Source organism: Dicentrarchus labrax, unplaced genomic scaffold, assembly GCF_905237075.1.
Source record: "Dicentrarchus labrax unplaced genomic scaffold, dlabrax2021, whole genome shotgun sequence".
NCBI lineage: Eukaryota > Metazoa > Chordata > Actinopteri > Moronidae > Dicentrarchus > Dicentrarchus labrax.
The window spans coordinates 537,501-560,102 of NW_026136853.1; the positions used below are offsets into that span (position 1 = coordinate 537,501).

Genomic DNA, 22,602 nt, shown 5'->3' on the forward strand with positions numbered 1-22,602 from the left:
TTACATTAACTATTACCATTACATTAACTATAACCATTACCATAACTATAACCATTACATTAACTATAACCATTACATTAACCATTACCATTACATTAACTATACCCATTACATTAACTATAACCATTACATTAACTATAACCATTACATTAACCATTACCATTACATTAACTATACCCATTACATTAACTATAACCATTACCATAACTATACCCATTACATTAACTATACCCATTACATTAACTATAACCATTACATTAACTATTACCATTACATTAACTATAACCATTACATTAACCATTACCATTACATTAACTATTACCATTACATTAACCATTACCATTACATTAACTATACCCATTACATTAACTATAACCATTACATTAACTATTACCATTACATTAACTATACCCATTACATTAACCATTACCATTACATTAACTATTACCATTACATTAACCATTACCATTACATTAACTATACCCATTACATTAACTATAACCATTACCATAACTATAACCATTACATTAACTATACCCATTACATTAACTATTACCATTACATTAACTATACCCATTACATTAACTATACCCATTACATTAACTATTACCATTACATTAACTATACCCATTACATTAACCATTACCATGACATTAACTATTACCATTACATTAACCATTACCATTACATTAACTATACCCATTACATTAACTATAACCATTACCATAACTATAACCATTACATTAACTATACCCATTACATTAACTATTACCATTACATTAACTATACCCATTACATTAACTATACCCATTACATTAACTATTACCATTACATTAACTATACCCATTACATTAACCATTACCATTACATTAACTATTACCATTACATTAACCATTACCATTACATTAACTATACCCATTACATTAACTATAACCATTACCATAACTATAACCATTACATTAACTATTACCATTACATTAACTATACCCATTACATTAACTATACCCATTACATTAACTATTACCATTACATTAACTATACCCATTACATTAACCATTACCATTACATTAACTATTACCATTACATTAACCATTACCATTACATTAACTATACCCATTACATTAACTATAACCATTACCATAACTATAACCATTACATTAACTATACCCATTACATTAACTATAACCATTACATTAACTATTACCATTACATTAACTATACCCATTACATTAACCATTACCATTACATTAACTATAACCATTACATTAACTATTACCATTACATTAACTATACCCATTACATTAACTATACCCATTACATTAACTATAACCATTACATTAACTATTACCATTACATTAACTATACCCATTACATTAACCATTACCATTACATTAACTATAACCATTACCATAACTATAACCATTACATTAACTATACCCATTACATTAACTATACCCATTACATTAACTATAACCATTACATTAACTATTACCATTACATTAACTATACCCATTACATTAACTATAACCATTACATTAACTATTACCATTACATTAACTATACCCATTACATTAACCATTACCATGACATTAACTATTACCATTACATTAACCATTACCATTACATTAACTATACCCATTACATTAACTATAACCATTACCATAACTATAACCATTACATTAACTATACCCATTACATTAACTATACCCATTACATTAACTATAACCATTACATTAACTATTACCATTACATTAACTATACCCATTACATTAACCATTACCATTACATTAACTATAACCATTACCATAACTATAACCATTACATTAACTATACCCATTACATTAACTATACCCATTACATTAACTATAACCATTACATTAACTATTACCATTACATTAACTATACCCATTACATTAACTATAACCATTACATTAACTATTACCATTACATTAACTATACCCATTACATTAACCATTACCATTACATTAACTATAACCATTACATTAACTATTACCATTACATTAACTATACCCATTACATTAACTATACCCATTACATTAACTATAACCATTACATTAACTATTACCATTACATTAACTATACCCATTACATTAACCATTACCATTACATTAACTATAACCATTACCATAACTATAACCATTACATTAACTATAACCATTACATTAACTATACCCATTACATTAACTATAACCATTACATTAACTATTACCATTACATTAACTATACCCATTACATTAACTATAACCATTACATTAACTATTACCATTACATTAACTATACCCATTACATTAACCATTACCATGACATTAACTATACCCATTACATTAACTATACCCATTACATTAACTATAACCATTACATTAACTATAACCATTACATTAACTATTACCATTACATTAACTATTTCCAGTAGTGTAACATAACTGTAACTTGTTGTGTTTACTGTTAATCTGTGTTTGCACATTGAGAGCAACGTTAATCTGGAGTCAATGTGCACACAAACCTGATCAATAAAGTGATTGTGACTGACCTCATCGTCCAAACTGAAATAAGATGAATGTGTGATTTTGATAGGATGAACTTGGTGATAAAGTTCTGTTGATAATACGCTGTCATCCTGCGGGGGCGCTGTCCTCCTGCGGGGGCGCTGTCCTCCTGCGGGGGCGCTGTCCTCCTGCAGGGGCGCTGTCCTCCTGCGGGGGCGCTGTCATCCTGGGGGCGCTGTCCTCCTGCGGGGGCGCTGTCATCCTGCGGGGGCGCTGTCATCCTGCGGGGGCGCTGTCCTCCTGCGGGGGGCGCTGTTCCGCACCATGACGTCCACTCTGGCAGAAACCGTAGAAGAAGACGCGGTCTGCAGTAAAGATGGCGGCGCAGTGTGGTTACGGAACACAGGTATTGATCTTGAGTTGAGCTGTGGGCCGTTGCTGTCGCTTCCTGCCGGTGTGTGTCGGTGTGTGTCGGTGAGAGGATGGCCCACCGCTACCTGCGGCTGTCCGCCGGCTGCAGGAGCCTGTTCCGGCTGCTGCTGCCCTCCAACGCTCCGGCCAGGCTGGTAGGTGGATGCTAACATGCTAACCGTGACAGCAGCCAAAACAAGCCCTGACCCCTGACCCCTGACCCCTAACCCCTGACCCCACCGCCCCGCTGACAATGTCAACAACGTCCCGCTAAACCACCGACAGCGGTGTGTTACGTCAGCTGAATTTACCTGTGTGACGTTCCAGCTGTGAGCTTTGTCATTGGCTCACAGTACCTGTTAATAACCTGTGTGTCAGGAGCAGCATTATGATATATATATAATATATAATATATAATATATACTGGTGTGTGTTACATACAGCAGTTACACTAATAAATAATAATAATAATAATTAAAGCTGCAGGCAGCGTTGAGCGGGACCTCGCACTCCACACAACTCGGGGCGTGCTGCGGCCGCGTCACGTGCCATCGTTACACGTACGAACCACAACATGAAAATGTCACGTAACTCAGCTCAAAATCGCCACGCAGCGCTTACTTCCTGTTGCCAGGAGGTGGCGCTATCACTGTGTCTGAATGTTGTCATGTAGACGTGTTCAGGGAGGGGACTGTTATCAAACACGTGAAGTGTCATTGAGATTGGATCACGTACGCTGAAGTTTTTTGTGCTGTTTTATGGTGAATCTGCTGAATTCGTCAGTCGTCACTGGCACGCGGTTTAATGTACAGTCACAGCTCAACTCTTCAAGGTTTGTATGACGACAGAATTCAAAGTGGCCAACTTTGACCTCACGCCACGGACACGCCGTTCAACGTACAGTCTCAAATAGCACAACTTTTAATCAGCACCAATTTTTGAGTGTACTCACAAATTTTGAAGCAGATCCGATAAATTCCCTAAGAGGAGTTCGTTCAAATACAACGCGAAAAGTTTGCCGAAAGTGAAAATTAAAATCAAAATGGCCGACTTCCTGTGGGTTTGGGGTATGGGTCCAAGAGGCTTTTTTGTACGTCCCGAGATTCTAAACGGGCCTACTGAGTTTCGTACATATCGGTGAAACGTGGCGCCGGGGCTGCTGTTTTTTTATCCTGTAGGGGGCGCTACACACAGGACAAACACGATTTTTGGTATGTGAGCTTCAGGCAGCACTCAACACGTGCCCTGTGAATTTCATATTCATAACTATTACGGTGTCCGCACAGTGATTTACCCTGCCACCAGAGCGCCACCTAGTGGCGGATTTTTTTTGTCCTCTTTAAGTGAGCCTCAGGGAGCCATGGGGAAGCATCGTACCAAGTTTCATCTTAATCACATATACCGTTGTAGAGATATAAACTTCTTCATTTTAAAGAGCGCCACCTTGTGGCGATGGCCTGAAACTGTGCACGATGCTTAAGGAAGACATGTGGAACTATGCACCCAAGTTTGGTGTCAATCGGAGATACCAATGTGGAGAAATGGTCCACTTCCTTTTTTGACGAAAAATCCACAGGAAGTGTTAATTTTATAACGTGCTGTTTTTTTTAAATAAAAAATAAAATAAAAATTACTTTAATCACTTTTTTATTATGAGGGTCCTCAGATGCTATGTGAAAATGTTTGTGCGAATCGGACAAAGCACATGGGGGGAACACGAAAAAGTAGTTCACGGACATTTCGTGCTCTGCCGGGAAAAAATTTGAGGCGGAAGTGGGCGTGGCCTATATGGGGAGATTCAGCTCCATTCACCGAATGCGTGGATATAAGTTTTTGAATGTGCGACAAACTATGCGGGAGTTATCAGCCTAAATGCACTTTTCATGATAGTAGCGCCACCTAGTGGCAGACCCGAAAGCAACGCATAGAATATCAAATTTTTCACCAGGCCTGACCACTTTGCCAAATAAACTTGAGTTTTCGTAAATGTTCAGGGGGCAAAAATGTAGTCAAAAGTGCTAAAAATTATAATAGGGAAGAAGAAACGAAGCAAAAACAATAGGGACCTCCAGCGGTGGCTTGCGAGGTCCCTAATGAGTACATGCAGCATTATCTTACAGATCAATAATGTACCTGCTATATAAAGTGTCCTGTTGCTCAGGTGATGTATTCCAGCACGGTGGGACAGGTAGCCAGTGGGCGGAGCCTGCTGAGAGACCTGCTGGGAGCCTACAGGAGACTTAGCTCCAGACCACCTAAAGGTACTACAGACACACACAGACAGACAGACAGCAGGGACACAGACAGACAGACAGCAGGGGACACAGACAGACAGCAGGGGACACAGACAGACAGACAGACAGACAGACAGACAGACAGACAGACAGCAGGGACACATACAGACAGACAGACAGACAGCAGGGACACATACAGACAGACAGACAGACAGCAGGGACACAGACAGACAGCAGGGGACACAGACAGACAGACAGACAGCAGGGGACACAGACAGACAGCAGGGGACAACGACAGACAGCAGGGACACATACAGACAGACAGACAGACAGACAGGACAGCAGGACACACACACACACACACAGACAGACAGACAGCAGGGGACACAGACAGACAGACAGCAGGGGACACAGACAGACAGACAGCAGGGACACAGACAGACAGACAGTGTTAATGTGTTCACTGTTTATTTTCCTTTTCAGGTTTTGAGAAATATTTTCCAGAAAGTCAGAAAACTCCAAAAACCCCTGAAGCAGCAACCAAAGGTAGAAAATCTGCTGACACCTACTGTCATCTACTGACACCTGCGTCACCTACTGACATCTACTGACACCTACTGATACCTATTGTCACTTACTGACACTTACCGTCACCTATTGACATCTACTGTCACCTACTGACACCTACTGTCACTCACCGTCACCTACTGACACCTACTGTCACCTACTGACACTTACCACCATCTATTGACATCTACTGACACCTACTGACACGTACACACACCTACTGACACTTACCGTCACCTACTGTCACCTACTGATACTTACCGCCATCTATTGACATCTACTGACACCTACTGACACGTACACACACCTACTGAAACCTACTGTCACCTACTGACACTTACCGTCACGTACTGTCACCTACTGACACCTACTGTCACCTACTGACACTTACCATCAACTACTGTCACCTACTGACACCTACTGACACCTACTGACACGTACACACACCTACTGACACCTCCTGACACTTACCGTCACCTACTGTCACCTACTGACACTTACCACCATCTATTGACATCTACTGACATCTACTGACACCTACTGACACGTACACACACCTACTGACACCTACTGTCACCTACTGACACTTACCGTCACCTACTGTCACCTACTGACACTTACCGCCATCTATTGACATCTACTGACACCTACTGACACGTACACACACCTACTGTCACCTACTGACACTTACCGTCACGTACTGTCACCTACTGACACCTACTGTCACCTACTGACACCTACTGACACATACACACACCTACTGACACTAACCGTCACCTATTGACATCTACTGACACCTACTGTCACCTACCGTCAACTACCGTCACCTACCGTCACCTACTGTTACCTACTGTGGCCTATTGTCACCTACCGACATCTACTGACATCTACCGTCACATACTGACACATACTGACACCTACTGTCACATACTGACACCTACCGTCACCTACCGTCACCTACTGTCACATACTGACACCTACTGTCACATACTGACACCTACCGTCAACTACTGACACCTGCTGACACCTGCTGTCACCTACTGACACTTGCTGTCACCTACTGACACTTGCTGTCACCTACTGACACTTGCTGTCACCTACTGACGCCTACTGACACCTACTGACACGTACACACTGCTACTGACACCTACTGACACTTACGTCACCTATTAACATCTACTGTCAACTACTGACACCTACCGTCACCTACCGTCACCTACTGTCACCTACTGTCACCCACTGTCATCTACTGTCACCTACTGTCACCTATTCAATTCAATTTTATTTGTATAGCGCCAATTCATAACAGAAGTAATCTCAGGACACTTTTCAAATAGAGCAGGTCTAGACCGAACACCTTATAACATTATTTACAGAGACCCAACAGTACCACCATGAGCAAGACCTTGGAGACAAGGGCAAGGAAAAACTGCCTGTTAGAAGGCAGAAACCTAGGACAGATCCTTCAGCTCTAGGTGGGTGGTCGTCTGTCTCGACCAGTTGGGGTGAGAGAGAGAGAGAGAGACAGCGAGAGAGAGAGAGAGAGCAAGAGACAGACAGACAGACAGGTGCACAGCAACAACAGTATTGGCAATGGCAATCTAGCAGGACCATGGCAGGAGGCTCCACCAGGATCGATAAGAACCTGCGAGACGAGAAAGCACAAGAACTCCGGGGAAGAAGTGAAGTTAGTAACATGCATTAATGGGACATGAATGAGTGCAGAAGAGAGAGGAAGGGGGAGGAGCTCAGTGCACCATGGGGAAATCCCCGATAGTCTAGGCCTATAGCAGCATAACTAAGGGATGGTTCAGGACTCACCTGATCCAGCCCTAACTATAAGCTTTATCAAGAGGAATGTCTTAAGCCTACTCTTGAATGTGGTGAGGGTGTCTGCCTCCCGAACCACAAATGGAAGCTGGTTCCACAGGAGAGGAGCTTGGTAACTGAAGGCTCTGGCTCCTGTTCTACTTTTAGAGACTATAGGAACCACAAGTAGCCCAGCATTCAGAGAACTTAGTGTTCTAGTGGGGTAATAGGGTACTATGAGCTCTTTAAGATATGAAGGGGCCTCACCATGAAGAGCTTTATAGGTGAGGAGGAGCACTTTAAATTTTATTCTACATTTTACAGGGAGCCAATGCAGAGAAGCTAGTACAGGAGAGATGTGATCTCTTTTTCTAGTTCCTGTCAGTACTCGTGCTGCAGCGTTCTGAATTAATTGGAGCGTTTTAATGGACTTATTGGGGCGACCTGATAATAAAGAGTTGCAGTAATCCAGCCTTGAAGTAACAAATGCATGGATTAGTTTTTCTGCATCTGTCTGTGATAGGATGTGTCTAATTTTTGTAATATTACGTAAATGAAAGAAGGCAGTCCTAGAGGTCTGCTTTATGTGGGAGTTAAATGACAAATTCTGATCAAAGATAACTCCAAGATTCCTGACAGTGGTGCTAGAGGCCAAGTTAATGCCATCTAGAGTAACTATATCTTTAATTAAATTTTTCAATTCAATTTTATTTGTATAGCGCCAATTCATAACAGAAGTTATCTCAGGACACTTTTCAAATAGAGCAGGTCTAGACCGAACTCTTTAACATTAATTACAGAGACCCAACAGTTTAGACAGTGAGTCTCTAAGGTTTTTGGGGCCAAGAACAAGAATTTCGTTTTTTTCTGAGTTTAACATCAGAAAATTGCAGGTCATCCAGGATTTTATGTCCTTAAGACATGTTTGTAATTTAGATAATTGATTAATTTCATCAGGCTTGATTGATAGATATAACTGCGTATCATCTGCATAACAGTGAAAGTTAATGGAGTGATTCCTAATAATGTTGCCTAAAGGGAGCATATATAAAGTAAATAGTATTGGTCCAAGTACAGAACCTTGTGGAACTCCATGACTTACTGTAGTATTTATTGAAGATTCATCGTTAACATGTACAAACTGCGAACGATCTGATAGATATGAATTAAACCAGCTTAGTGCGGTTCCTTTAATGCCAATTTGATGCTTAAGTCTCTGTAAAAGAATATCATGGTCAATGGTGTCAAATGCAGCACCAAGATCTAATAATACAAGTACAGAGACAAGTCCATTGTCGGAAGCAATCAGAAGGTCATTATTAACTTTAACCAGAGCTGTCTCTGTGCTATGATGAACTCTAAATCCTGACTGAAAATCCTCAAATAAACTATTGTTATGTAGAAAGTCACACAACTCTTTGGCGACTACTTTCTCCAGAATCTTAGAGAGGAAGGGGAGGTTAGAAATCGGTCTATAGTTGGCTAAAACCCCTGGGTCAAGAGTGGACTTTTTAAGAAGGGGTTTAAATACAGCTACTTTAAAGGACTGTGGTACATATCCTGATAATAAGAAAGATTAATCATATCCAGTAAAGAAGTGCCAATTAAGGGTACGACTTCTTAAAGCAGCCTAGTTGGGATCGGGTCTAATAGACAGGTTGATGGCTTCGATGAAGAAATGATTGAAGTTAACTGATGAAGATTGACAGCAGAAAAACAGTCTAAATCTATATCTAAGTTTACATTAGCAGAAGTTCCTGAACTTTGAGAGCCACTGATAACTGTTGATGGCAGTTGGTGATTAATTTTCTCTCTAATAGTAATAATTTTATTATAGAAGAAGCTCATAAAGTCGTTGCTACTTGAGTTTATGGGGATATGTGGCTCAATAGAGCTGTGGCTCTCTGTCAGCCTGGCTACAGTGCTGAAGAGGAACCTAGGGTTATTCTTATTTTCTTCTATTAGTGCTGAATAATAGGCTCCTCTGGCATTACAGAGGGCCTTTCAATAAGTTTTAAGATTATCTTGCCAAATTGAGCGATATTCTGATAATTTGGAAGAGCGCCATTTCATTTCAGATTTCATAGCTATTTGTTTTAACTGACGGGTTTGGTGGTTATACCAAGGTGCTAGTCTCCTATGTTTTAATTATTTCCTTTTTATAGGAGCGATAGAGTCTAATGAGCCTGCAGCACTATCGACAACATTATCAATTTCAGAGGGACTAAAGTCGTTATAGGACTCTGTTAAATTCAGACATGGCATTGAATTAAACACTGAAGGAATCTCCTCCTTAAATTTAGCTACAGCACTGTCAGATAAACATCTGCTGTAGGAAGTTTTGCCTAATGGCTTATAATCTAATAGTATGAATTCAAAAGTTATTAAATAATGGTCAGATAGGAAAGGATTATGTGGGAAGACTATTAAATGTTCAATATCAATGCCATATGATAGAACAAGGTCAAGAGTGTGATTAAAACAATGAGTTGGTTTATTTACACTCTGACAGAAGCCAATTGAGTCTATTAATGAGATAAATGCGTTACTAAGGCTGTCATTGTCAACATCCACATGAATATTAAAATCACCCACAATAATTACTTTATCTGATTTAAGGACTAAACTTGATAAAAACTCAGAGAATTCAGATATAAAATCAGAGTACGGTCCAGGAGCGCGGTACACTATAACAAATAGAACTGGCTGCATTGTTTTCCAGTTTGGGTGAGAAAGACTAAGAACAAGGCTTTCAAATGAATTATAATTTAGTTTAGGTTTAGGGTCCATTAAAACGCTCGAATCATATATGGCTGCCACTCCACCTCCTCGGCCAGTGCCTCGAGGAATGTGAGTATTAATATGACTGGGGGGTGGATTCATTTAGGCTAACATACTCCTCGTGGGACAACCAGGTCTCAGTAAGACAAAGTAAATCAATATCATAATCTGATATTAATTCATTCACTAAAACAGCTTTAGAGGACAGAGACCTGATATTTAACAGTCCACATTTCATTCTCTTATTTTGTGCTACTGAGGAGTTGGTTTTAATTTTTATTAGATTTTTATGTTGAACTCCTCTTGTTTTTATTTCTTTAAATAGTTTAGGTGGTCGGGGGGACAGACACAGTCTCTATGGGGTTTTGGGTGGGTGACTGTTCTAAAGAAAGCGCAGAGAAGTGTGTAAGACAGCAGCTCTGCTTCCTGGTCCTAACTCTGGACTGTCAGGTTTTAGAAATAAACTTCGCCATATTCCTAGATAAGAGAGCCGCTCCATCCAAAGTGGGATGGATGCCGTCTCTCCTAATCAGACCAGGTTTTCCCCAAAAAGGCTTCCAGTTATCAATGAAGCCCACATCGTTTGCTGGACACCACCTCGACAGCCAGCGGTGGAATGACGACATGCGGCTATACATGTCATCACTGGTCACATTGGGCAGGGGTCCAGAGAAAACTACGGAGTCCGACATTGTCTTAGCATAATTACACACCGACTCCACATTAATCTTAGTGACCTCCGATTGGCGTAAACGGGTGTCATTACCGCCGACGTGGATAACAATCTTACTGTATTTACGTTTATCTTTAGCCAGCAGTTTTAAATTTGATTCAGTGTCGCCCGCTCTGGCCCCAGGGATACATTAAACTATGGCCGCTGGCTTCGCTAACTTCACGTTTCTGACTATGGAGCTGCCAATAACCAGAGTTGGTTCCTCAGCGGGTGTATCGCTGAGTGGGGAAAATTTATTAGAAACGTGAATGGGTTGGTGGTGACCTGTGGGCTTCGCCGTTCTAGTCTTCCTTCGCTCAGTCACCCAGCCTCCCTGTCTTCCCGGCTGCTTGGGAACTACCGGAGGAACTACCGGAGGAACTACCGGAGGAACTACCGGGGGAACTACCGGGGGACAGCTAGCAGAAGCTACCTTCGGTCGGACCGTACCGGCTACTGGGGGCTGGCTAACTATAGCGGCTAAAGATATCTCCGTGGTGCGGTGCCGTTCCTCTAACTCACTAAGCCTCGCCTCCAGCGCAGTAAATAAACTACATTTAATACAGGTACCATTATCTTTAAAGGAGGCAGAGGAATAACTGAACATCTGACACACTGAGCAGGACAGAGGAGAGGGAGAGGGAGAAGCCATAGCTAACTGCTAATGTTACTGAAGCTAGCGTGTATGAAAAACTTTGAAAATAGTGAAAAGTCCCTAAAAGAGGGAGAAACTCCAAGTGTTTAGGTAGAACTAGTCTACGTTTAAATGTTAAGTGGGAAAATAACCGCTGTAACGAGTAAAACTAATTTATATTTAGCGTTCACTGACAGAGCTACAGCACCAAACAGTGTACACAGAGCAGGAAGGAAACCGGGAATGAGTCAGTACGCTTACCGTAGCACGTCACGTGCAAATCAGGAGGCGTGTAACCTACTGGCACCTACCGTCACCTACCGTCACCTACCGTCACCTATTGTCACCTACTGACACCTACTGACACCTACTGTCACCTACTGTCACCTACTGACACCTACTGACACCTATTGTCACCTACCGTCACCTACCGTCACCTACTGTCACCTACCGTCACCTACCGTCACCTACTGTCACCTACTGACACTTACCATCACCTATTGACATCTACCGTCACCTACTGACACCTGGTGACAGTAGCCGTCACCTACTGTCACCTATTGACATCTACTGTCACCTACTGACACCTATTGACACCTACTGACACCTATTGACACCTACTGACACCTATTGACATGTACGCACACCTACTGACACCTACCGTCACCTACTGACACCTACTGTCACCCACTGTCATCTACTGACACCTACTGACACCTACTGACACCTACCGTCACCTACCGTCACCTATTGTCACCTACCGTCACCTACTGACACCTATTGTCACCTACCGTCACCGACTGTCACCTACTGTCACCTACTGTCATCTACTGACACTTACCGTCACCTACTGTCACCTACTGTCACCTACTGACACCTGCCCTTACCTAATTCGACTTCTACTGACTTCAGACTCTACTGATTGTATCTATAATAACTACTGAATCTATTGATTGATTATTGTCCGTTCCCAGAATCCAAATCTGACGATTCTCAGAAAAACTCTGGGCGGTCAGAAGGAGGAGCAGGAGGAGCTGGAGGAGCTGGAGGAGGAGGAGGAGGAGGAGGAGGAGGAGGAAAACGAGGAGGCCGTAGGGACGACTGGTATGACCGTCTGCAGAAGGTCAGTGTGGACGAAGAAACAATGAGTTCAGCTGGTCAGACAGGTGTGATCTGATGTCAGGTTGTTTGTTTCAGGGGGACGTTCCCTGGGACAGTAAAGACTTCCGGTTGTACTTCCTGAGCGCAGCAGCCTTCTGGTCAGCCGTTGCCTATTATTTCTTCTTCAGGGATGGAGGTCGAGAAGTCACCTGGAAAGACTTTGTCAACAACTACCTGTCCAAAGGAGTGGTGAGGACAGTGTAATAGTAACGCTTACTCAGATGTTTCTTATCTGACAGTCAGTATAAAACATTAACATTAAACAAATAATAAACAAACATTAAACAAACATTGAATAAACAATAAATAAACAGATGTTACAGCTGTTGACAGGATGTGTTCGGTCCCTCAGGTCGACCGGTTGGAGGTGGTCAACAAGCGCTTTGTCAAAGTGGTTTTCTCTGCTGGGAAGACGCCGGTGGACGGGGTGAGTGTGTTCACTGCATAATTCTTTCAAATTCAGTTAATTGTTTAACTCATCACTTTGTCTCCCAGCATCCTTTGTGTCAGGCAGTGCGTCTGTGCCTCTGTGTCAGTGCGTCTGTGCGTCAGTGTGTCAGTACCTTTGTGCGTCAGTGCCTCTGTGTCAGTGCGTCAGTGTGTCTGTGCGTCAGTGTGTCAGTGCCTCTGTCCTTCAGTGCGTCAGTGCCTCTGTGTGTCTGTGCGTCAGTGCGTCTGTGCGTCAGTGCGTCAGTGTGTCAGTACCTTTGTGCGTCAGTGCCTCTGTGTCAGTGCGTCAGTGTGTCTGTGCGTCAGTGTGTCAGTGCCTCTGTCCTTCAGTGCGTCAGTGCCTCTGTGTGTCTGTGCGTCAGTATGTCAGTGCTTCTGCGTTAGCGCGTCTGTGCGTCAGAGCGTGTCAGTGCGTCTGTGCTTCAGAGCGTCAGTGTGTCAGTGCCTTTGTGCGTCAGTGCCTCTGTGTCAGTGCGTCAGTGTGTCAGTGCCTTTGTGCGTCAGTGCCTCTGTGTCAGTGCGTCAGTGTGTCAGGGCCTCTGTGCGTCTGTGCGTCAGTGCGTCTGTACTTCAGTGCGTCTGTGCGTCAGTGCGTCTGTCCGTCAGTGCGTCTGTGCATCTCATTACTGTAAGATGCTGCACACTGGACCTTTAAGGCTCCCGCTGACTTCCTGACTGACACCATTATATTGTTGTCAGACATAATAATCTTATTTCTATGACCTGTCCCAGCGTGAGCCTCAGGGTCTGTCAGAGGAGTCTGATTGTTTGTTAAAGGTGGCGGTCTGAAGCAGTTGCTGTGTGTGTCTCTCAGCAGTACGTGTGGTTCAACATAGGCAGTGTGGACACGTTTGAGAGGAACCTGGAGACGGCGCAGTACGAGCTCGGCATCGAGGGCGAGAACAGACTGCCGGTGGTTTATTCCACTGAGAGTGACGGGTGAGGACGGGTGGCAGCACTTTATATTGGTACGTACCGCAGCTCTGTGGTCTAATGTCCGTCCTTCCTCCGCAGAACCTTCCTACTGAGCATGCTCCCCACCGTGCTCATCATCGGCTTCCTGCTCTTTATGCTGCGGCGGGGTCCTGCGGGGGTGGGGCGTCCCGGCCGTGGGATGGGTGGGCTGTTTAGTGTCAGTGAGACGACGGCGAAGGTCCTGAAAGACGAGATCGACGTCAAGTTCAAAGACGTGGCGGGCTGCGAGGAGGCCAAGCTGGAGATCATGGAGTTTGTCAACTTCCTGAAGAACCCCAAACAGTACCAGGACCTGGGTGCCAAGATCCCAAAGGTGAGGGCGGGTCCAGTCTGCGCTCGCTGTGCGCCGTTGTGTGCCGCTGTACGTACTTCTTGCTGACTGTTTGCTGTGTGTGCAGGGAGCCATCCTGACGGGGCCTCCAGGAACAGGAAAGACTCTTCTGGCCAAAGCGACAGCGGGCGAGGCCAACGTCCCGTTCATCACCGTCAACGGCTCAGAGTTCCTGGAGATGTTCGTGGGCGTCGGCCCTGCCAGGGTGAGCAACGCAGGGCACACTTCCTGTCTCTTCTCACCCTGCTGGGACATTCATATTATATACTTATATACTATTAAAATATAAATAAAATCAAGTAGCCGCAATGGAAGCTAACGACTGTTGTTGTTGTTGTTGTTGTTGATGGTGATGTCATTTCCTGTGCAGGTCAGAGATCTGTTTGTCATGGCGAGGAAGAACGCCCCCTGCATCCTCTTCATCGACGAGATCGACGCCGTGGGACGCAAACGAGGACGAGGAAACTTTGGAGGACAGAGCGAGCAGGAGAACACGCTGAACCAGCTACTGGTGGAGATGGACGGTGGGTGACGGGAATCATGGGAAAAAACATACAAACATTTTAAAATAACTTTATTGATCAGCAGTCAGAGCGTAGTGACAGGAGTACTCACTCGTCTCGGTTCTTTCAGGGTTCAACACAGTGACCAACGTTGTGGTTCTAGCAGGAACAAACAGACCGGACATCCTGGACCCGGCTCTGATGAGACCAGGACGCTTCGACAGACAGATTTACATCGGTGAGAAACGAAGCCACCAGCATCCATTCATTTTTCTTTCGTTTTTATCTCAGGGTAATGATGTTGACTGGTGTCAGTGTGACAGTAGTAATTGTTTATATTGTATACATTATATATATTGTTTTTGTTTGGCCTTTTATGGGTTCTCTGCATCCAATTAAACATTTTATTTTCCCTTAATAGAAATCCTCTTAATAAATAATAAATAAATAAATAGTTGGTTGGTTCTCAATATCTGGTTAAATAACGGGCAAATAAATGAGCCAATAAATAAATAAATAGATTAATAAATATGTTGAGTCCTTACCTCCAGCCTCATTTATTTATTTCTGTGTCTTCTTATTACTTACAAGTCAAAAAAACAAGTAAAATAAAATAAAACATTTCAATGTATGTCACATTTATAAATGAAGTAATGCCATTATTTTTAATATTATTTTGGCGCATTTATTGGCATATTTATTTATTGTATTTGTATTTGTTATTTTGGCGGTCCCCCAAGTTTTTGTGATATTTCTTTTTACTAGAAGGTTGACGGACGATATAGTTTATAGTTTATAGTAAACTCTGATAAAGGATCAATACATATGAGTTTGTTTATCTTGATGCACACATGCAGAAACTTAACATCAATAAATCATAAAAACAACATAAATAAACATGTCGCTGTTGTGTCTCAGGTCCCCCGGATATCAAAGGACGAGCGTCCATCTTTAAAGTTCACCTGCGTCCTCTGAAACTGGAGGTGGAGCTGGACAAAGACACTCTGGCCAGAAAGATGGCCGCCCTCACACCTGGATTCTCAGGTAAACACACCTGTTCTCTCCCTCGAGCAGCCCTGAGCTCGGCCTACTTCACCCTTTGACTTCCTTCTCCCTGTTTCCTGTCTGTCAGGCGCCGACATTGCTAACGTTTGTAATGAGGCGGCTCTGATCGCCGCTCGCCACCTTTCAGATGCCATCAACCAGAAGCACTTCGAACAGGCCATCGAGAGAGTGATCGGAGGTGAGATCAACCTGCTGGTTTTCCTGCTAACGTTGGCCTAACGCCACCGATCAATCAACTCCTGAGGAAGAGATATTATTGGCTGCTGATCAGATTGACTGGAGCTCTTTTAATGATCTCTTCTTCTTTAAGACTGACTTTCACTCTGGTTTATTCTGGTTAAAATCTGAGTGGGGTTCGGTCCAGGTTGAGACTGTTTGTGTTTGTGTTTGAGGTCTGGAGAAGAAGACTCAGGTCCTGCAGCCGGAGGAGAAGAAGACTGTGGCATATCACGAGGCGGGTCACGCCACCGCTGGATGGTTCCTGGAGCACGCCGACCCTCTGCTGAAGGTTTCTGATGTTTAACTCACAGACCAACTGAGAGCTGAACATACTGTCTGAAATAACGAACACACAGCTTTATTTCCTTTACACTGATCAGTTTCTAATACTACAATACCCATGAGCCTCAGCTGCTGTTGTCGTTGTTACCTGTGCAGGTGTCCATCATCCCCAGAGGGAAGGGTCTGGGTTACGCTCAGTACCTGCCTAGAGAGCAGTACCTGTACACCAAAGAGCAGCTGCTGGACCGCATGTGTATGACTCTGGGAGGACGAGTCTCAGAGGAGATCTTCTTCGGACGCATCACCACCGGAGCTCAGGATGACCTCCGAAAGGTCACCCAGAGCGCCTACGCACAGGTCAGAGGTCACTCAGGTCAGAGGTCACTTAGGTCAGAGAAAAAAGAAAATCATCATGTGATTTAAGTTTTCTTCAGTATCAAAGTAATCCAGTGATAGACTGCTAACAGCTAATGTACCCTTCTTTAGACCCGCCCCTGTTATGTGCTCCAATAACAGTTGAGCAAGCCTCGGTCAGAACCTCAGTCAACTTCCTCCTATCCTGTAATTAGATATGCTATATGCTAGGCTAATCTATGTCGGAAAGACAACCACATTTTGAAGATGGTTAAAAGATAAAAGATATATATAGTCACATCTTAAGTTAGTTAGTGTTAGCAGAATGCTAGCCAGCTAGTTATTCTAGTATCCTCTGTTCTGCTGCAGATTGTTCAGTTCGGGATGAATGAGAAGGTGGGTCAGGTCTCCTTTGACCTCCCTCGACAGGGTGAGATGGTTCTGGAGAAACCCTACAGCGAAGCTACGGCTCGTCTCATCGACACTGAGGTTCGAACCCTCATCAGTGAGGCATACCAGAGAACCTACCAACTGCTGAGTGAGAAGAAGGCCGAGGTGGAGAAGGTACCAATGATCTTTGTTTGTTCTAGGTCATCATTAAGAACCTGGATGGATGTGAGAGAGTTTGACGGTGGTCTTCTTCTAGACAGCCAATTCATAACAGAAGTTATCTCAGGACACTTTTCAAATAGAGCAGGTCTAGACCGAACTCCTTATAACATTATTTACAGAGACCCAACAGTACCACCATGAGCAAGACCTTGGTGATTGGTAATGTTACGTAGATGAAAAAAGGTCGTAGAGGTTTGCTTTATGTGGGAGTTAAAGTACATATCCTAATCAAAGATAACCTAACTGTGTCTGTTGGACTTATGAATAGAGAACAACAGGGTTCTAGGTAATTCAAACAAAAACAGAATGTTCTCCAACTGGTGTTTTTTAATCTGCATCTTTAACAAATCTTTTCCTTATGAACTAGAACCAGAACCTCATAGAACCTTGAGTCCTGTTCTTGAGTTTGATGTCAGGGTTCAATAAGTCAGAGCTCATTCTAGTTGAAGAGGAAACATTTACTGTTCTAACATTATAGAAGTGTGTCGGCTGACATAGAACAAGGTTCTAAATGTGTATTTCTAGAATGTTCTACAAACTTCCTCTGAAAAAGATTTCCCACAGAACTTAGATCCAGTTCATGTTTTTAGAACCCGTTCATTGAGAAGAATGGAACCTTGTCTCTTCACATTTTTGTGACGAGAACTCTGCAAACCTTCACTTAGAACCCTGCTCCAAAGCAGCCAGGCCTTTCAGAACACATGGTTCTTCTGATGTGCTGCAGTTCTTTCATATATTATCTTCATAAACTACAACCAGCAGAACCTTCACTCATGCACAGTTCTGACCTTGTTCTTTGTGTTCCTGTGTCATCCTGCAGGTGGCGCTACGGCTGCTGGAGAAGGAGGTTCTGGATAAGAACGACATGGTAGAACTGCTGGGCAAACGTCCATTTGCAGAGAAGTCGACGTACGAAGAGTTTGTGGAGGGAACCGGAGGCGAGGATGAGGACACGACGCTGCCGGAGGGTCTGAAGGACTGGAACCAGGAGAGAAAGGACAAGGATGAGAGCCAGGACGAGCAGGTGGCCCGGCAGATCTCGGGAGGAATGCCCTTCTAGAACCTGAACATCACATATATCTGACATATTCTGTCTGGAGTTCTGGAGTCTCAATCTTTCACGAGGTCGAGAACCTTTACACTAACTTCCAGAATAAACATCAAGAACTCTGCACCTGCTCCTAGAACCTTTAGCCTAAGTTCTAAAACATTCTGTTGGATGTGTGGGTTCTGCCACCAGTTTAAAACCCCACCCAACCCTCCCACATGTCCAGAACCATGGTCATCCAGAGCTCTCCATCTTCAAGGTGTAGAACCCTCTGAGAGAACGCAAATTTTCCTCCAGACCTTCTCCCCATAGTTCTAGAAACATTACATCAGCTTAAGGATCCATTGCACTATATTCTGTAAGCTAGAACCAACACTGACTAATAGAACCCATTGATTGCTGTTTGATGTAATTAATAACCTTCGGTTCCAAGCAGGGTTCTAGGTCATTTACACAAAATGTTCTCTATCTGGAGTTCCTTTACATCCCAAGTTAGAACCAGTTCTGAATGGAAGAACCCTGTCACTGAGTACAGAGAACTGGTCTAACTCCATTTTAGGGTTCTCCATCAAACAGAGTTTATACTTCCTGTGTGAGGTTCTGGATCCGGACTCTGCAGCAGCTGGTTCCGATAACGGAGCGAGAACCACCTACTGACGGATGAACACTGAAAGGATCTTCAGCACTTATTTATCGACAGATATTGATCCACAACCCAATGAAATGGAGGTTCTGGAAGTTTATCATCACTGTTACCACGGTAACCGTGCTGCAGTGAGAGTGAAGTGTTAGCTGAAGGCTAACAGAGAGAAATGCTAATGCAGTCTGTGCTGGTATTTGGTATTGATTAGGTATTGATCAGTAATTGCTAGCCTGTAGCTGACTGTCATTGTATTCGTGGTAATAAGAATGTGTAAATGTGTGTTCTGTTTCATAATTCAAATAAATCAATAATCTATCGATCATTAAAAGAAAAATGTTTTTCTTCAATGAAAAAAAATCAAAAACATATATTCAATAATGTATCAATATTCAATAATGTATCAATATCAATAACTTATCAATATTCAATAACTTATCAATATTCAATAATGTATCTGTTGTGAATTCTTCATGTTCAGAGACATTTCATTTTATGAAACTACAACTCTTATTTTGAAAGTACAGCGGTCGTTTTTCCCTCTTTTCGCGCATTTCTGTTACTCCGTCATTGGTGCAGAAGTCACTGACGATAAACTGATCTGTTATGCACCATCATACTGCATCGTTTGTTATATTCTCATTCTGGCAGTAAAGACTGTAAATGAACTGATGACTGCGTGTTCTCTGACCGGAGCCCTGTAGTGGCTGATTTCCACACACACCATTTTCAGGGTTCAATACCCAACAGTATCAATATTCAATAAGGTATCAATATGCACTAATGTATCAATATTCAATAATGTATCAATATTCAATAACGTATCAATATTCAATATGGTATCAATATTCAATAACGTATCAATATGCACTAATGTATCAATATTCAATAATGTATCAATATTCACTAATGTATCAATATTCAATAATGTATCAATATTCACTAATGTATCAATATTCAATAATGTATCAATATTCAATAACGTATCAATATTCACTAATGTATCAATATTCAATAATGTATCAATATTCAATAACGTATCAATATTCAATAATGTATCAATATTCAATAATGTATCAATATTCAATAACGTATCAATATCCAATAATGTATCAATATTCAATAACGTATCAATTTTCAATAACGTATCAATATTCAATAACGTATCAATATTCAATAATGTATCAATATTCAATAACGTATCAATATTCAATAATGTATCAATATTCAATAACGTATCAATATTCAATAACATGTTTATTAGTGAAGAATTAATAAAGACATTCATCATTGATCTGTAATCAAATTATATTTTCAATCATTGATCATTTAGTTTTTATAAACATGAGAAATTGATCAGAGGACTAATAACTGTATTGATCAGTTTAAAGCAGTTAAATTGACGATCCGGATAAAGTCCTTTATTTATCTCACTGGATATTGATTAATAATATAATCAATAATAGTAAATAGAGGAGGTAAAAGTACACTCTACTAACTTCTCCAACAAATATTGATTATATTGATGTTTTTGTTGATGGATAGATGGATTACTTTATTAATCCCACAACGGGGAAATTCACTGGTCACTGCAGCATTGAAAATCAATAAATCAATAAATCAATACAGATATTAAAGCTTTGGTATGGTGGTAATTGGTAACAGAAACATTGATCAGGTGTTGTAGAGTCTGACAGCAGCAGGAATTAAAGACCTGCGGAACCTCTCCTTCTTACCCCGTGGGTGTAACAGTCTGCTGCTGAAGGAGCTACTCAGGGACCCCACAGTGTCATGTGGGGGGGGGGGGGTCCATGATGGATGTCAGCTCCACTAACATCCTCCTCTCACCCACTTCCTCAATGGAGTCCAGAGGACAGTCCAGGACAGAGCTCGCTCTCCTGATCAGTTTATTGAGTCTCTTCCTGTCCCTGTCCGTACTGCCCCCCCCAGCAGACCACAGCATAGAAGATGGCTGAAGCAACCACAGAGTCATAAAAAGTCTTAAGGAGAGCCCTGCTAACTCCGAAGGAGGTGGAGGCGAAGCTGGCCCTTCTTGTAGAGAGCATGGGTGTTGTCAGTCCAGTCCAGTCCAGTTTTTATTGAGGTGACCACCCGGGAATTTATAATTCTCTACCACCTCAATGTCCAGTCCCTGGATGTTCACCGGGGTGCAGTGGGATGTTTTCCTCCTGAAGTTAACGATCATCTCCTTCGTCTTGCTAGTGTTTAGCTGAAGCTGGCTGAGCTCACACCAGCTGACAAAGTTCCTGATAACAGTCCTGTATTCCAGTTCGTTGGAGCGGTCCTGGAGCGGTCCTGGAGCGGTCTTGGAGCGGTCCTGGAGCGGTCCTGGAGCGGTCTTGGAGCGGTCTTGGAGCGGTCCTGGAGGGGTCTTGGAGCGGTCCTGGAGCAGTCTTGGAGCGGTCTTGGAACGGTCTTGGAGTGGTCTTGGAGCAGTCTTGGAGTGGTCTTGGAGCGGTCTTGGAACGGTCTTGGAGCGGTCCTGGAGCGGTCTTGGAACGGTCTTGGAACGGTCTTGGAGCGGTCCTGGAGCGGTCTTGGAGCGGTCTTGGAGCGGTCCTGGAGCGGTCTTGGAGCAGTCTTGTAGCAGTCTTGGAGGCGGTCTTGGAGCGGTCTTGGAGCGGTCCTGGAGCGGTCTTGGAGCGGTCCTGGAGCGGTCTTGGAGCGGTCCTGGAGCGGTCTTGGAGCGGTCCTGGAGCGGTCCTGGAGCGGTCTTGGAGCGGTCCTGGAGCGGTCTTGGAGCGGTCCTGGAGCGGTCTTGGAGCGGTCTTGGAGCGGTCCTGGAGCGGTCTTGGAGCGGTCTTGGAGCGGTCCTGGAGCGGTCCTGGAGCGGTCTTGGAGCGGTCTTGGAGCGGTCTTGGAGCGGTCTTGGAGCGGTCCTGGAGCGGTCCTGGAGCGGTCTTGGAGCGGTCCTGGAGGGGTCTTGGAGCGGTCCTGGAGCGGTCTTGGAGCGGTCTTGGAGCGGTCCTGGAGCGGTCTTGGAGCGGTCCTGGAGCGGTCTTGGAGCGGTCTTGGAGCGGTCCTGGAGCGGTCTTGGAGCGGTCTTGGAGCGGTCTTGGAGCGGTCCTGGAGCGGTCCTGGAGCGGTCCTGGAGCGGTCTTGGAGCAGTCTTATTACACTCGGGGTGTGCTTTACCGTGGTTATTGTCACTTCAGTGATGCTGACGGAACTCGGCGCCTATGCTTAATTAAATGCACCCCACTGATGTCAGACCTGCTGTTGTTGATGTTTCAGTTAGTTGTTTAAACAGATAATGGTTCCTGTGAACTTCATAACCTACTGTAAC

At 43.2% G+C, this 22,602-nt stretch overlaps 1 protein-coding gene and 2 long non-coding RNA genes across 4 annotated transcripts; 1 reads left to right on the top strand and 2 right to left on the bottom strand.

Annotated features, from left to right (window-relative positions):
• Positions 1-2,869: 2,869 nt before the first annotated feature.
• On the top strand, positions 2,870-19,963 carry afg3l2 (AFG3-like AAA ATPase 2). 2 transcript variants are annotated; one of them, XM_051394419.1, is made up of 17 exons: positions 2,870-3,073; positions 5,080-5,179; positions 5,636-5,698; positions 12,630-12,778; positions 12,853-13,005; positions 13,169-13,243; positions 14,081-14,205; positions 14,281-14,554; positions 14,640-14,777; positions 14,943-15,096; positions 15,206-15,313; positions 15,994-16,119; positions 16,208-16,318; positions 16,533-16,648; positions 16,798-16,998; positions 17,365-17,559; positions 18,428-19,963. In XM_051394419.1, exons 1-17 carry the CDS (start codon positions 2,990-2,992, stop codon positions 18,665-18,667), a joined length of 2,412 nt encoding a protein of 803 aa, XP_051250379.1. In that variant the 5' UTR covers positions 2,870-2,989; the 3' UTR covers positions 18,668-19,963. The 2 variants fall into 2 exon arrangements, with proteins under 2 accessions (XP_051250379.1, XP_051250380.1); XM_051394420.1 differs by having other exon boundaries at positions 14,084-14,205.
• Positions 5,826-6,527, bottom strand: LOC127360177 (uncharacterized). Its single transcript, XR_007883322.1, has 3 exons — positions 6,447-6,527; positions 6,257-6,366; positions 5,826-5,916 (listed from the first exon to the last, which is right to left on the bottom strand). It is a non-coding gene; the product is annotated as an uncharacterized LOC127360177 (long non-coding RNA).
• Positions 12,259-12,623, bottom strand: LOC127360180 (uncharacterized). Its single transcript, XR_007883326.1, has 2 exons — positions 12,523-12,623; positions 12,259-12,432 (listed from the first exon to the last, which is right to left on the bottom strand). It is a non-coding gene; the product is annotated as an uncharacterized LOC127360180 (long non-coding RNA).
• Positions 19,964-22,602: the final 2,639 nt, after the last annotated feature.